Source organism: Ambystoma mexicanum, chromosome 1q, assembly GCF_040938575.1.
Source record: "Ambystoma mexicanum isolate Mex_15411 chromosome 1q, UKY_AmexF1_1, whole genome shotgun sequence".
Classification (NCBI taxonomy): domain Eukaryota; kingdom Metazoa; phylum Chordata; class Amphibia; order Caudata; family Ambystomatidae; genus Ambystoma; species Ambystoma mexicanum.
The window spans coordinates 1427659329-1427676295 of record NC_090922.1 but is presented as its reverse complement, the minus strand read 5'-3'; the positions used below and the strand labels follow the sequence as shown (position 1 = coordinate 1427676295).

Here is a 16967-nt window from a genome sequence, read left to right as displayed (position 1 = left end):
CAATAATTGCTGGCGATTTTAACATGAACTTATTACAGCCTTTTGAAAAACTAACCAATACTAGATCGACCAAATGGTTATCCTTAATGAAAATCAGAAATTTCTCATTATTAAATGGCACATTCCCTATGGATGTACCACCGCAACCAACTTGGAAAAGAGGCAATCATCAATCAACTCTTGATTAAGTTGTCATTTCCAATAACTCAACGAAAACAATAATCGATTTTCAAATCCTTGAAACTTCAGCGAGTGATCATAATTTGGCGGTTACCTCTTGGAGACCTCATCCCAAACCAAACAATGAATATTACAAAGTCCCGCTTGCAATTAATAATGCAAGGACAAGACGCAAGTGGACTCCTTCGCGTATAAACTATCTAACACAACTGTTGCATCAAAACCAAGAGCTGTCTGACTACTCCCACTATAATTACCTAATTCAAATAATTCATGAATCAAACAATATTTACACCAAGCCGTCTTTCAATCATAAACACCGATGGAACCCTGATATAACTGCCCTCAAAGCAAAACTAAGGTCTGATCTAAGATCATTCGCAGTTCTAAATAATACATCATTAAGACAGAAAATAAAAACCAAATACAGAAATCAAATCAAGCAAATAACCGCGTCCGTAAAGCAAAGTAATGCAGAAGCTATGCTAAAAGTGATTCTATCCAAAAAAGCTGGTGAAATATGGGATTCAATAAACAAATCAGACAAAACAGCAGAAAAATCCATCCTATTAAACTGCATCGACCAAAGGACTTGGGTAGAACATTATGAAAAACTCCTACTCAATCCGCAAGAAGCCAATCCTAATATAATGCAAAGTAGTTTTGTCACCAAATCCCTGACTTTTGACCGCCTCGACATAATCATTATAATTAAAAAACTAAACAATTCACATGCTCCAGGACCGGACATGATAACAAACGCTATTTTAAAAGAAAACCCAGAAGCATGGGCTGACGTTTTATTTTTGATTTTTAAAAATATTATAAACCAAAACAAATTTCCACCATCATGGCAAAGGGCAATTATAATTCCCATCTTTAAATCCGGTACCAGATCATCGCCCTATTGCACTCTTAGCTGTGCCAGGGAAAATTTTAGCAAGACTTGTGTTGCGTGACTTTACAGAATGGCTCTGCGAACAGGATCTAATGGATCACTACCAATCTGGCTTCGTACCAGGAATAGGTACATCTTTAAATCTAATCATCATTGCCATATTGAAAGCCGAAGCCATCCGTCTAAAACAACCGATTTACCTTGCTCTGGTTGATTTTAAACAAGCCTTCGATTCTGTCTCTCGTACCTTGCTATGGGAGAAACTAAGCATTGCCAATTGCCCCACACATATTCTTAACTTAATTTTATTGTTCTACTCGAACACGAGCGTAAGAGTAAAACTTACTACAGATGGGCTCCTGTCAGATACAATAAGAACGAATACAGGCCTAAAACAGGGTTGCTCGTTTGCTTCAATCCTTTTTAACTTTTATAATAGTGATTTGTTTAAAGAAATGCTGACCGTCCGGTCATTCTCGCCACGGATAGGTTCCTTAACAATCCCCTACATATTATATGCAGATGATCTGGTCCTTTTTGACAAAACCCATATAGGACTCCAGAGAAAATTAGGTGCACTAACAAAATACGCAGAAATAAACAAACTTGAAATTAACATTAAGAAAACGAAAATTTTAACTATCCATCCGTCATTCAAAAAAAATAAAATTAAATTCAAGTGGCATATATCCAACTGCCCACTTGATACAATATACCAGTATAAATATCTAGGAGTCAACATCAATGCAAGCCCTGCCGACACCGCATATAAAGAGGAAATCTCCAACAGAATGAAACTCTTAGCGATCCAAGCTAAAGCCTTACAAAGAAAATACGGTCGATTTTCTTTAATACCCGCCCGAATGTTCTATCTACAGAAAGCAGTCCCCATTATAACATATGGAAGCCACACCAAGATCATGAACAAACAAATAAACTGGGACTACATTGAAGGCTTATATTGGAAAGCTCTACTGCCGGTCCCTCAGAGTTTCCCAATTCGACATGAACTTGGACTGTCTTCTCTATCAGTAGCAGTCTCTTGGGCAATGTAAGCACTTTACCGAAAAGCCCTTCTTTCTCTAGATAATGCCAAAAATGTTTTCCCGGCTGTAAGAGACTGGATGAACTCATCAAGCCACAACTCGATCTCTTCATGGGTAGAGGAATGTAAAAAGATTCTTGCCAGAGCAGATATCTCCTTCGGTTATCTTGCCCTTTCCCCAGATAAAGCAAAAATTAAACTCCTTAGATATGATTGGATCACCACAAGGGAAAAATGTCTTGAATACTCAGCCTTCAAAGCAGGCCCTTTCATTGTTAAAGCTTTGAATGACATTCCAAAATATATATCATCCTTCCCTGATAGATCATATGCTGATACTTTCTTGCGCTTCAGATTTGATCTAGTTCCAACAAAGGTCAAACTAGCCCAATACTCCAAAATCCCACTGTCAAGCACCACCTGCAGATTTTGTAAAAACCACATGAAAGAAGAATCCTCTTCATCTAATCGTTGAATGCCCTTTCCTTCTTGATCTAAGGATAAGTCACTTCTTCAAGTTCTTTAAACATAAAGTAATTCTCACCAAAGCACAATTGTGGTATGAAATATACAACACAGCAAATGTGTCACTAATTATAGCAACGGTGCAATATCTGAATGCTCTGAATTTAGCAGAAAATTAATGCAACCACCATACCATGTAACTGCTGTGTTACCATTCTATCATATCACATCTCTGGAAATATCAGCCATTTCTGCTGCTTTTGTGACCTATGTGACTCCAAATGGGCTAGCTTATTCTAATGGAACTCATGACTTAATGTATATGAATATGTAAAAAGAAAAGAAAAAAAATGTGTAACCTTGATGTGAAATATTGAAAAAGTTGATTTGTCAACTAAACCAATTTTTAATAAAAAATAAAATCATTGATGGAGGAGGCGCAGGTATTGATGGCGACCTCCTAATCGATAATCCTGAAAGAGCTAAAAAGAAATTGTGGCTGAATGACTGGATCAAAACCAGAGAATCCTGTATGAATTTGAGAGCATTTAAACATCATGCGTTCACAATTAAAGAACTTCATGTTGTGGAAAGATATTTAGTCAGGTTCCCGGATCCCAAAAATAGGTTTGCATATATGAGAATAAGACGTAATATCTGTCTCACGAATGAAGTTCGCTTTATGAGGAAAAACACACTGAATGGGCATTGTAGATTCTGCCTCGTACCCTCACAAATGGAGACTTTAAAACATCTGATTGCTGAATGCTCGGTTCTAGTTGGGCTAAGACGACAACTGTTTAAACACATGTTAGTCAATCAGCTAAATGGACTATTGCAATGTTAATGTTTATTGAATATTTAAGCTTGATAGATCAGACTGACAGCATCGTTTGTAAAATGTTACAGCATGTCAAATAGTGCTCTGGGCAGATTATAAAACAAAGTATCTGTGTTGTAGTAGAAGTCCTTCTGGCCTTATCTGGTATGATGTCCATTGAAAAAGATGTATATTGGAAAACTGATGGATTAAATGGTCAGAGGTATGGAAAGAAAATTGATTGAATATTATTTTAAAGCATTGTTTAGGGTGTTACTGTTTGTTGTTAAAAAATGATATAGTTTTGTGTGAAAAAATGTCTTTTATTGTTTTTTTAAAAAATCTTTATGTATTAAGATTTTGGATGCTACTAATAGTATTCTATTTTACCTTTTTACTGTATGATGTTTGTTTATTTTTGAAAGGCTGTATGTTTGCAGCGATAAAATAAAATTAAAAAAGTAATGTGTGGTTGGTACAGCATTCACTGATTTGTGTCAATCTGATTTCAAATTGTCAAGAAGAGTTTCCCAAATTGGTTTGCATCTCTTGGAATTTATAGAGAGTTTTGGAGTGGATGCCAATCTCAGACGCGTTAATTTCTCTTCTCTTTGTTACTAACACAAGTGATTAACTCACATACATGTACTACCTGTGGATCATTGTGCCTGCCAATGGACTAAGACTACTGCAAAGTCTTCATAACCTATAACCATTGTGAGGGGTCAGAGCAGGGAGACACACAGTTTGGCTTGATCCACAGTGCTTGTTTTTAAATAATAAAAAGCGTGGGAAAAATGCCTCACTAGTCCTTTCTCTATGAGGGGTCTCCCAGCCTCAACAATACTAGCTATTGAGACATTCAGGATGTCAAATGAAAGTTCACCATCCCCTGTCCAAATACCTATTCTGAGCCTCACACTCTAAATGTTATAATATCTACTATAGGGGAAAACAAAAATGTCCTTTGGTTGCTTCTCTAACACACAGCTTCAACAACAACAGTCAGCCATGTGATCCGGAGTCCAACCAAAGGAAGGTGCCGCCTAAGCTACAGGACGGCCTTGTGCTTAGGCCTTATTGACAAATAAACGCTATACAAATAAACAATCAAATCAAATTCATGTTCAGGAAGGCAACACCATCCGCTCAACAGCCCCCATAACTGAGTTGAAAGACCAGATCTACAACATGGAGCACAGTCCGTCGACAATACCTGCCATCACAAAAGACCAAATACTGGAGTCATTCCCGCTCCTATGCAAAGGACTGGGCAAAATGAAAGGTCCCCCTGTCAAATTGCACATCAATCTGTCAGTTCGCCCTGTCCCTCAACAGCTGAGAAGAGTCGGATTTCACCTGCAAGCAGCCATGTCAAACGAACTCAACCAACTCCTGAAGGACGGCATCATTGAGTCTGCAACGGGCCCAAACCCATGGGTCTCACCTCCTGTCATCGTACCAAAGGAAGGGGGCTGAGGATTGAGGACATGATTGTCCAACTTAACAAAGCTGTCCTATTTTCCAAACTTGACCACAGCCAGGGTTACCATCAGATGGAACTCCTGAACTTTGGCATTTTGTCTGAGGCTGTAATTTTCCGCAAAGCCATCAGGCAGGTCATCAGGCCGATTAGAGGGACACTTAACTATATTGGTGATATTTTCGTATTCGGGAAGTCACGGGAAGAGCATGATACAGCCCTACCAGCAACCTGTGCTGCCGTTCAAGAGGCAGGACTGACACTCAACATAGAAAAGTGCTGTTTCAGTAAAACCAAACTGAAGTTCTTTGAGCATATCTTCTCATCCAAAGGTATGGCACCGGACCCTGACAAAGTCTCCACCATATTCAACCTTCAAGAACCGGTCCAGGTATCGGACGCAAGATCGTTTTTAGGGATGGCGGGCTACTGCGCCAGATATATCCCTCACTTTGCCACCATCACAGAGCCACTATGGCGGCTGCTACAGAGAAAGGTCCCATTCACGTGGTCAACTGAATGCCAAACAGCATTTGACACCATCAAGCATGCGCTGGCAGAAGCCAGAAGACTCCCCTACTTTGACCCAGACTGGCACACAGAGATTGTGGCGGATGCAAGCCCAGTGGGGTTGGGAGCCATATTGGCACAGACCAATGGAATAGACGCTCACCCGAGACACATCGTAGCATATGTCAGCAGAGCGCTAGCCCCAACAGAATCTGCTTATTCGCAGGCTGAGAAAGAGAGCTTGGCGGCAGTATGGAAGTGCAAACACTTCCACAACTTCGTGATAGGCAAGACGTTCACCCTCATTATGGACCACCAGGCTCTGTTGTCACTTTGTAGGAATCCCAGAACAAAAATGCCCCCGAGGATTGAGCGGTGGGGCATCTGACTCCAGGAGAACGACTTTTAAATCATTCTCCGGCCCAGGGGAGAGAACAACCCGGCAAACTATCTATCGAGACACCCAGCAGGCAAACCCGTGCCCAGACCTGGAGACACCGAATATATCAGCTACATCACATCCAACACGTGAACTCCAGCCATTTCGCTCGAGACCGTGGCGGCGGCCTTTGCAGCTGACCCCTCCATGGCTTTGGTGATTAGCCTTACCGAGAACAGATGGATGGACTATCGCCGAGCTGTACTCAGACATCCGGGAGCATGCAAAGATGAACTTGAGAGGTTGGCCAAGGTGCACACGGAGCTAGCCGTAGAAGACAAAACAATACTTCTAAGAGGTTGCCGATTGGTCATTCCGGCTACCCTTCGCTCTGAGGTCATCAAGACGGCCCACGAAGGCCATCGTGGGGCGAATGTTACCAAAGGACAACTCAGATGTCACGCCTGGTTCCCGTTCTTAGACGCATTAGTAGACCGGTGGGTAAGAAACTGTGTAGCTTGCCAATGCACAACCAGAGCCGAACCTCCGATCCCACTCCAGCCGATGCAGATCCCAGATCACCCCTGGGAAAGGGTCGCTGTTGACTTTTACGGGCCCCTTAAGTCCGGCGATTACCTGTTACTCTTCATCGACGAACATTCCACATTTCCGATCTTAAAGAAGAAAACGTCCACAGCATTTGCACAGGTAGCAGCCATCTTCAATTAAGTTGTAAGCGAGTTGGGAATCCCAGATACCATAAAATCAGACAATGGTCCACCCTTCAGCAGCCATGAGCTTGCAATCTTTGCAAAACACATTGGGTTCAGCCATCAAAAGATCGCACTGCGCTGGCCACGAGCCAACGGGATGGCAGAAAGATTTATGGCCTCAATCAAGAAAACCCTACAAAGAGCACGTGTTTTCGGCACCGATCCCCACCAAGCACTCTGCCGAATGCTCAGGGACTACCGCAACACGTCTCATGAGGTCATGAACAAGACCCCGGCGGAACTGATGATGAAATACCAGGTCTGCACCTGAATTGTCAGAAACCCTGCAAACCAGCCCAAAGCAGACCAATAGGTCATAAGAAGAGTCGCTGAGCGGAAGGAGAGGACACAAATGGAGCCGGACGCAAGGACTGGAGCTCGACCGAAAGAATTCCACATAGGAGATGGAGGATGGGTTTAACAAACCATGAGCAAGAAAACCGACACGCAATTTGCTCCAAACCCCTTTCAAATCACTGCCATAAAAGGGGCAATGGTAACTGCCGAGAACGCTGAAAAAGAGCGAACCAGAAACAGCTCACTGTTCAAACATGCCATTAGAAAAGAACAACAGCCTCCACCTCCCGAACCGGATCCAGAGTATCATGATGCCAGAAACAGCATGTGGGCCCCCCTGAACCTCCAGGTAGACAGCAGATGGAACTGTCTGACAGTCTCGACAGAGGCCCTATCCGAGGGACACAGAGTCGTCCGCAAAGAAACCAACTAGATTGGTTAAAGAATGTTGATCCCAAGCAAGGCAATTTGTCCATGGGTGGTGTTAGAGGGCCCATGACTCTTTAAGACGGAGACAGGCCCTGTTAGGAGGAAGTCACGTGGTTCGGGATGTGGGAAGGAGGAGGGAGCGTAGGGCTTTCAGTTACTTTAATGTACTTGAATAAAATGGATGTTTGTTTCATCCGCTGGTGTGCGTCCATTCCTTATATAGGGCCGCACAGCCCTAACACCTTCCATTTAATGTGTGCCTGACTTGCTAGAGTCAAGTAGAATGCTGATATTAGAGTGTGGGGCATGGGGCTATTGCTAATATATCACCAGGGTATTTCTATTTATTTTAGTGCTAGCTGTTTCAGTGCAGAGGTCCGTCTGTTTTATAGCCTTGTTTAACAGCACTGCTATTTTTTGTCTTTTGTGTTTTGCAGCCTTTTGATTACCTCAATGGGTCACATTAAACTGACAGATTTTGGGCTTTCTAAAATTGGACTCATGAGCCTCACCACCAACCTTTATGAAGGACACATTGAGAAAGACACAAGGGAGTTCCTGGACAAACAGGTAAGCAGTGAACATGTATGTATGCTGATGTGGGGCTACCCCCTGCCGAGTTAGGCCCTGCAATGACTTTGACCCCTGTTGACAGATGGTAAATGCAAGGAATATGACGTGCTACCAGCAAAGCAAGTCAGAGAGCCCATTGTGCAAATTCCATCCATGGCACTGTGATTTTGAATTTTCTATACATAAATATTTCCCTTTTCTATCTTACATACTGTGCCATTTAGCCATCATTTCAAAACTTTTGCTGTAGTTATTTATTTCCAACTGTAATCAAACGATTGGAAGAATTAAAATGCCAATTTATAGTGTGAAGGATTCTAACCAGGCGTCACACACTGGATCAGGACTCTTGCCCTTAGCCTCGGATGTAGTGCTAAATTAGAATACTTTGTTTATTTTCAATTATTTCGAATTGAGCCGATACCCGACCCATTTCAAACCCCCATTTACCCTGGGTCACAAAGGACCATGAACCAGGCCGGTGGGTGGTAACACAATATTTATTTATTTTAATTTCAAAGAAATTCATACAGTTTTTATATTGGGCAGCAATCACCAATTGGGTGATGATTACAGTGAAAACTACTAAAATACACTTGGGTAACCTTCTACAAGAACATATCCAATTGAATAGGAGCACTGTTTCAATTAGGATAGATGGCTCCAGAGTTAAGGTTTCCCCCTGCAATGTTCCCTCAACCCACAATTAATCGAATTCGGAGTGGATAGAAAGAAGCAGCAGGTAGCCAGTCAGGGATATGAGGCAGCAAACAGAAGCAAAATCCGACCTCCCCTCACAAAATAAGGGGCAAAAACAGATTTAAACCCTTAGCAATGGCCTAAAATGACACTCTGATTTTAACAAATAATTATATATGTAATTAAATAATGATGTGGATATGTTTTATCACAGTCTCAGGGGTGTCGTATCACTAGCAACTTTAAGGTAAGGTATTACAAAAGGCATACAGTTCACAAAGCAGGTTGAAATTGAAAACACAGTGCAGTCAAATCACACATGGAAAAGTTGAATTTTTTCTAGTTTGCAGTTTCAAATGTCAAAACGGTTTTTAAGAAAAACGTGTGAAATGCACTGAATTGGAATGCGGTTTTTGGGCTGGGGTATAGAGGCACATCACAGGGGAAATATAGAAATGAAAGTATGGCTATAGCTGAAGAACTGAACGAGATTTGCAAGATGAAAGGAGGTTCAGTTTTGGTAAAATGAAGCAATTAAGAGCAAATCTTTTTATTTTATTATTATTTTATTTATTTGATATGGTTGAATTTAATCAAACTTTCAAAAATGGATGATTAAAACATATAACAGAATAATCAAGACATTTTGGAAACAAATCATTAAACAACACTAATCATTAAAACATACATAACAGACAATTATTTACGACAACCTAGAACAGTTACAACATAAACAAAAAAAATATGAAATCGAAAATCCAAAGAGCCAAAAAACCACAAAGCTAAACACATTTCAAAAAAACATTAAAGAAAACAAAAGGAACTCATTCTCTACCATTTCATGTGATTGATGAGGATTGAAATATGATTTGCAATAAATAAAATTACAATACATGCCAAGTATGTCAAGTCAATGGAAACTCTGGATTATCTATAGGTACATTTACAATTGATGATTTAATAAATGCAAGTAAATTAATCAAGGTTATCCTCCTCCAAGTTGAGACTAGTTAAAAAGTTTAGGGCTGCAATTTGAACTGCTTAATTGTTACAACCTAGTAAAACTGCCCAGCATTCACATTACGAAATGTTTCCCAAATATTGGCAATTTCTGGTGAACGCTGTTAACTCTGTGGTAACACTACACTCTGTCAACAAGTGTGCAAGAGTCTCGCCCTTAGTTTTATCTTGACAGAAATGACATACATTTTGGTCAAGTTTACATGCTCCTCGTCTTGCTTTGATATCGCATGTTGGCCATAAGTTAAATCGAAAACGGAGTATTCCGCTCCGAAACTGCAGAGAAGGAGCACGAATAAGATACTTTGGCGGAATACTTAGTTTTTTTGGGGGAAATCATGCATCATTGCCATCACGATATGTTCGACACAATTCACAGGTTTTGATCCAATCCGTTTGATAGATTTTAAATTTCGCTTTATCTGGATTATGTACCAACAACTTGATGGAGGTTTCTGCTGTTGCTAGTATTACATATACGTTATCAAGCCAATTCAAGATGAACTTAGATTGTTTCTTTGAGAAAAGATATTGCGAGAGAGTTTCGAGCAGTGTATTGTCATTTGGTGCCATAAAAGACTTCCTAAATAGAGCACACATACGCCAACTATATTGGGCTTTGAAGGATAGTAGGCCAAGTTTGTATCTGACCCATGCTATTGGAGTACATTGGGGGAGATGGAGAATTCTACGCCAATAAGTTGCTTCCCAATGTGTGAATTTAAACTTGGCGGCCACCGGGAAGGATTCAAGGCCATATAAAAGAATAGGGACTATTTTTTTGGTCCAGAAGTGCCAAGCTGGTAAAATAGAAAACTTCCCATATTTATGCGTTATAATGCGTGTCTGGGAAGTTGCCAATGTCAACTTGGCCTCCACTCTCTCGATCTGCCCGTGTGCTCCTTGCTGTCCATCAAAAATGGTACCTAAATAACAGTAGTTTGGTACCACACTAATAGGAATTGCACCAATGGTCCACATGTATGTCAGTGGCCTTGCACGTTTAGGAGAATACTGGACAATTTGAGATTTAGTCAAATGTATAGAAAGTTCATTAAGTTTGACATATTCTTGAGATGCACTCAATAACCGTTGTAGCCCGACCTGAGTTCTAGAAATTAGAACAAGGTCGTCAGCATACATCAAGGATTGTACTTGTTTGCCATTCAATTTTGGAGAGTCTGAGGTGACATAACCTAACAGGATTTTCACATCGTGGATATAATAATTAAACACTGCAGATGCTAACGAGCATTTTTTCCGTTAGAATGCCATCTAAAGTAATATGTATTTGAACAGAAGTTGCATGGTGTAATAAACGAATAATGTCAATTAAAGTTGTTGGGCAGTTATCTCTTACAAGCTTTTGTAGTAAAAGGTAACGACTTACAAAATCAAAAGCGGCATTTAAATCAATAAAAGCAAAAAAGACTTGTTGCTTTTTTTCATGGCATTGGGCTTTTATAGCGTTTAAAGTCAACAAATTAATGCCAGCCATGAATCCTGTTTGATTTGTGTCGCGATGTTGATTAATTCCTGGCCAGGTATTACAATTGCAAAGGACCAGTTTTGTGAAGATTTTACCAGGGGCGTCTAACAACGCAATCGTTCGATAATTTTCCGGGACAGTTCGGTCACCCTTTTTAAATACTGGAATTATTATTGATGTCTTCCAAGAAGGTGGAATGAAGTGAGTGATCAAGATGTCTCGAAAAATCATGGACAAAATGTGAGCCCATCTGGATGAATGTGTCTTAAACATATAGTTTGATAAGCCATCAGGACCTTCGGCTCTCGAGGAGCTTAGTTTCTTAATGATGTCGTGAATAACTTCTTCTGAGGCTTCTAATTTCCAAGATTCTTTAGATAACAGAGTATACTTGAAATGTGCATATTGGGGATCAGCAAATAGGGTGGAGAAATGCTTGATCCACACTTGCTCAGGGACGCCGTTAAGTTGTGCATCTGCTTGCTGGTGGCAGGTGCGGTTATTCAAAAGAGACCACATGCTCGCTGAGTTTTTGTTTCGCATGGCATAAGCCATAACTTCGCTATCATGTTGAAAGAGTATGGATTTTTGGCCACAAAGCCAGTTCTTATATCGACATTTAGCTGTCTTTAAGGCCTGTCACTTACTGGCAGAGTCGGACTGTAGGATTTGCCTTTTGATCATTCTAAACTCTGCCTTCTTTTTAGAGATGATAGCATCAAAGACATGAGTGTGTTTGACAACATTGGTCTGGGGAATGACTACCATTTGAGCAAATGTCTGTAACACATCTGTGTATTCATTGGCACCATGATGATAGGATTTAACCACAATTAATTGCTCAAATTGGTACAAAGAGCTCGCTGACCATTTTAAGCGAGTACGAGAGTTATTAACTATCAAGTTTTTGATGTTATATCGATGTCGGCATGAAGACCGAGGTTTCAATTTAAGCTGAAGAATCTGCATGCAGTGATCACTATTTGGATGATCTTTTACGGTGAAGAGTTCAGTAGATGAACTTAAGTTGGAGTCAACATATATGTAGTCAATGACACTGTTTGTCTGTCCACGATGCCAGGTGTAATGTGGGGGGACATTGCCTTTTACTGAGCCATTAACCATGTGGTAGTTAAGTTTGTTCATGATAGATAGCCATTTGCGAACCCCTTTGCTTTGTGGACCCACTTTCAAGCAATTAAGATTTAGATCACCTAGGATAATGGTGTGGGTGATCATTTTATCCATTAGAATAATATGAAACATGCCAAGGAGGCCCTCGGAAAAGATATCAGACATGCTATTCGGGTTACGATAGATATTAACTAAGGCAAAAATCAAATTATTTGAGATTCGAACTAGTTGGATATGTGCTCCATCAGAAGCCCATGGAGCAATTGAGAATCCATTTGTAATATTGACTGCCACAAGGAGGCCTGAGGAGGGTCTACCTCCAGTAGGAATGGCTGGAATAAGGGCCATTTCATAATTGTCCCATAGTGGTGGTCTTATAAGCCAAATTTCTTGCAACGCTGTGATGTGATGATGAGCAAGATTATCACCAAATGAGACAGTTAAATGCTTATGCCCCCTGGTATTCCAACTTACAACACTTATTTGACTTGAATTATCACTTTTTAATGGTTATTGTCTAGAGGATTCAAATGGCGATGCTTCCCTAGAGTCACTGCGTTTACCTTGATAGATTTTCGGTATCGCAATTGATCTTTTGGAAGTTGTGTGAGCAATTTCTGGGTCTTCTGCCAATAAGAATCCAATGTCAAAAAGAACCATTTTATTACGCCAGATTGATTGAAAAACAATCCCTGATGGGATCCAGAGTCGTACTATTGTAACTGGTGAATCAGTAAGAAATTCTACTTGATCGATATCATCTGTCGTAATATTACATAATTTTTCTATATCCCCAAATATGTTTAGGACACTCCTTCGATTGAGGTCCTATATCGGATGGTTAAATTCTCTACATTTGAGAATTAAAGTGTGGAATTTAGCCCTTTGTGGGTGAGTGTGCCGTGATTGCCATCGTTTTTCAGTTTTACCTGATGTCCATTTCTCATTATTAAAGGCAGTAGAGAAATCAACATTCTCTCTCTGTCTAAGAGTTGGGGCATCATGAAGAGTTACTCTGAGAGGCTGAGAGTGTGTGCCAAACTTATGTTGGTTACATCTTTGTTCAACACTATGGGGGGCAGAAACAGATTTGAAGGGAACAGCTGTATCCACCGTTTTGGTCGATAAATATTCCTCAACTCTTTTTTTGAGTTCATCCGTGAGGATTTGTTGCATTGGGACATTCAGGGAAGAGGTTGTTTGTGGCAAAGGAGACCGATTTAGATGATAGAATGGATGCAGGGGGGACTTGCAATGGTAAACGAGTTTATAAACAAGACACAGGAATTATGGGATTCTGTCTATGAACAGACGTACTAAGCTTGGCTGTAGGAAAAAATGGAGCAGAAGAGTTGTGTGATTTACATAAGGCATTCACCAATTGAGTTAAAGGTGACATAGGGACACTGGATGCATTTTGACGCTCTAAAGGGCAATTTTGGACAGGACTGTGCAGTTGCTTCTCTGGACATCAACTGTTCATCCCTCACAGGGGACAAAACACTGGTGGGGCTATTGTCCCCTGCAGAAGATGATTTACCAAGTGCTTTAAAAAATGTGGACAGGGTGCTTTTTTGAGTTCTTGCGCCAATCATGTTTTTTGTTTTTTTGATGGGTATCAAAATATTCTTGGTATTCTTTCTACATTTAGGATTTTTACTTGTAAATGTAGGCTGCTGAATGAGACCCTGATTACTACTCAATGTGGGTTGGGGGATCGATGTTATCCCAATCTGGTTACCCATTGTTTGACTCATAGGTTCTGTGAATGCCGGTTGACTCGTGGGATGAGACTGAGTAGGCTCAAGACCTATGATGCCCGATATAAGTGAAAGTGGACATGGGGCTAACACAGCAGGCACAATCTGTACTACAGATGGTGTTGGTGATGGAGCAGAACAAAGGATTTCATTGTGTGGGACCACAACACCAGGTAGCATGAGAACAGATTCTTCAATTTTTTCAGTACTTTGAGACACTTTGCTGAGTTGTTGCTTGGAGAGCCATTTCATTAATTCCTCAAATTTGTTGGATTGCTGGGTTACTTTGGCATCCAATGTTTCAAATAGTTTGCATAAACTATAGATAGCAGTATTAATTGCCGTTAGAGCGGGTTGGATCATGAGCAACGTATGAACGGCATCATCAGCAACATAAGGTCTGATGGGCCGTGGAGTAGGTAATGCAAAAGACTTGAGCATAGGAATAGCATTACCTGTAGGGATGTCACTGGTTATAGAAGGTACTGATGACACACTAGGGGTACAATTGTGCTCTCCAGAACTAACAGGTTAATCACCTGTACTATCATGAATCGAAATAACAACAGAATCTGATGAAAGGTCGGGAAAAGCAATTGGGGAAATCGACAAATTTGGATGATACATTAAGGGACAATTTTTAGTCGATTCCAACATGGTCAAATCAGAAATAGGCCGATTATTAGTTTGTCTCAATGAGGTTCGAGGCGGGGTGCTAATTTTTCCTACAGTTATAGGTGAAGCGTTCTTGTCTCATGAAATGATAGGTTAGCCGGAACCACCGGCGAGTCCAAACTCATATTATCGTGTACAGCATTAAACGGAAAATGAGTTTGTCCATGAATAGACCTGCGGGTAACAGACATAGCTGTAAAAAAAGATTGGGGTATGGCAGAGTTAGGATGGCCAGGAAGAACAGATTGAGGCAATGGAGCCAGAATCAATGGTATAATAGGTGGCATATTGGTGGTAAGCTTGTAAGACTTAAACGAGGGCATGCTTAGAGTTTTACAATCAAATCAATGACCGAACGAATAGTAGATAATGTATAAAAAACACTAAAATCCGGAATTAGCAAAAATAGATAAAATCACACAACAAATACAATTTGAAAAGCTATCATAAAATACAATAAATATGAATCTCTTTAGAAAACAGACTGAATATACCAGCAAATATGTGAATTGCTAATACTATTTAAAAGGTCAGTCAATGAGAGTCTACCAATGGTCTGCAGAGTTGTTATGGTACTCCAGTAATAGGGTAAGGAACGCCCGACAGCTCAAGGAGCGGCCAGAGTCTGACTCTCCCCCCTTATCCTATTTACTAATGTATTATTTGGAGGTGCAAGAGCGTGAAACCTTGCACTGCAGTACTCACAGGGCCATTGAACAAGGACAAGTCACAACCAAACAGCAAAACAGTGGTTCCAGCCCTTACTGCTTCCAGGGCTTAACGCCGCAAGGGTGGCTGGGCGTTGAATTTCAAGACGAGTTCTGTCACGTGATAGGTCACGTGTTCCTCCAAAGCTCCACCCCCTTGAGGAAGCGGCGAGCAGCAAGAGCAAAGCTTGCAATGCTGCTTTGAAGAAAAGCTCGTAGTGCACAGGAAAATTGAATAATCTATATTTCACAAATTGATATGTCTTCAAACTGCCTATATGTGTAAAATTCTCGAGCCAATCCCAGAGGTCTACTTTTTTCTTTAGCGCATTTAGGGTTTCCTTGGTAATAGTAGCCCCTCTATGTGTCCATCCGATATCTGGCAAAAATGTGGTCATATCTTTATGTAGGGGAGATGTAGTGTATTTTTTGGTCACCTCCTGATGTATCAGTTAGTAAGGGGTTCATAGTGCCACCTATCATCTTAAGGTAAAACCCTGCTTTTTTCTTCAATACCATAGCCTTCAAAGAGGGAAGGCCCAGTTCCAGTCTAATCAGGGCCATAGGTACCCCAGGGGATAGCCCCAATATCCCCAATATCCGTCGCCAGAACTTGCCCTCCAGCACTTGCAGCCATGCTAGGTCTGATGTGTGCAATGACTCCAGGCCATATATAATCATGGGGGCAAACACTTGGATATCAAGGTGGCGCGTTCCCCAGAGGGTAAAGCCACCCTGCTTGTTTGTAAAGGCAGAAATAAATGCTATCGCTTGCATCGCCCTAGTAATGCGACCCTGTCTGCATAATAAGTAATCACCAAGGGGCTCAATTTCGACTCCAAGATAGCGATAGGATGGAGCATAGGGTATAAGATTATGGTGTACTATCAAATTTGCTCGCTAAACTCTTCTTCTCGTAAATCTAAGGACTTTTGTTTTGTCCAGATTGATGGTCAATCCGTTTATCCTGGCATAATCCCATGGGGCAGTAGAGGAGCGCCTCAAACCACCTATGGTATTGTCAAATACAACCAGATCGTCCGCATATACTAATACAGCACACGATGCATCACCCATTTTAGGAGGGCAATTGTCGACCTCAGCTAATACTGCAGGAATATCGTATAAGTTATAAATAAGGGGGGAGTGACACATCCCTGCTTTACCCCCCTATCTTGGGACACATTTCTGGTCATATTTCCGTCCTGATCTAACCTCAGGCGCACCGTAGTATTTTGATGGAGTAATCTAAGGTAGTATAATAACCCAGGGGGACATCCCAATTTCTCTAGCTTAATCCATAACCTCTCCCGTGGGATGGTGTTGAATGCGGCCTGGAAATCGATGTAAAGAGTGTACAACGGGGGCTGCCCCTTACTAAGCGCCCGTGTTCGAAGTATTTCCATGACCAAGAGGTTATGTGAGGTGGAAAAATCCTGTCTAAAGCCACATTGGAATCTGCTGAGTATTTTGGCATCTTCTACCCATTTCTGCATCTCACAAAGCAATAGTGAGGCAAAATGTTTACCTGAAATATCAAGCATGGATAGAAGCCTGTAGTTATTAGGATCGCCGCACACCCTTGCTGCCCCGTTTAGCAAACGCTTGATGTATAGCAAAACCATCTAACA

The 16967-nt window shown here is 41.0% G+C and overlaps 1 protein-coding gene across 11 annotated transcripts in view; it reads left to right on the top strand.

The window, feature by feature from the left end:
• Positions 1–16967, top strand: part of LOC138548762 (microtubule-associated serine/threonine-protein kinase 2-like) — a 2396492-nt gene that overhangs the window by 2137592 nt on the left and 241933 nt on the right. For all 11 annotated transcript variants that reach the window (XM_069642298.1, XM_069642297.1, XM_069642303.1 and 8 more), the window contains one exon: positions 7717–7849. In XM_069642298.1, the coding sequence (XP_069498399.1) occupies positions 7717–7849 (133 nt within the window). The remainder of the gene's footprint in view (positions 1–7716; positions 7850–16967) is intronic.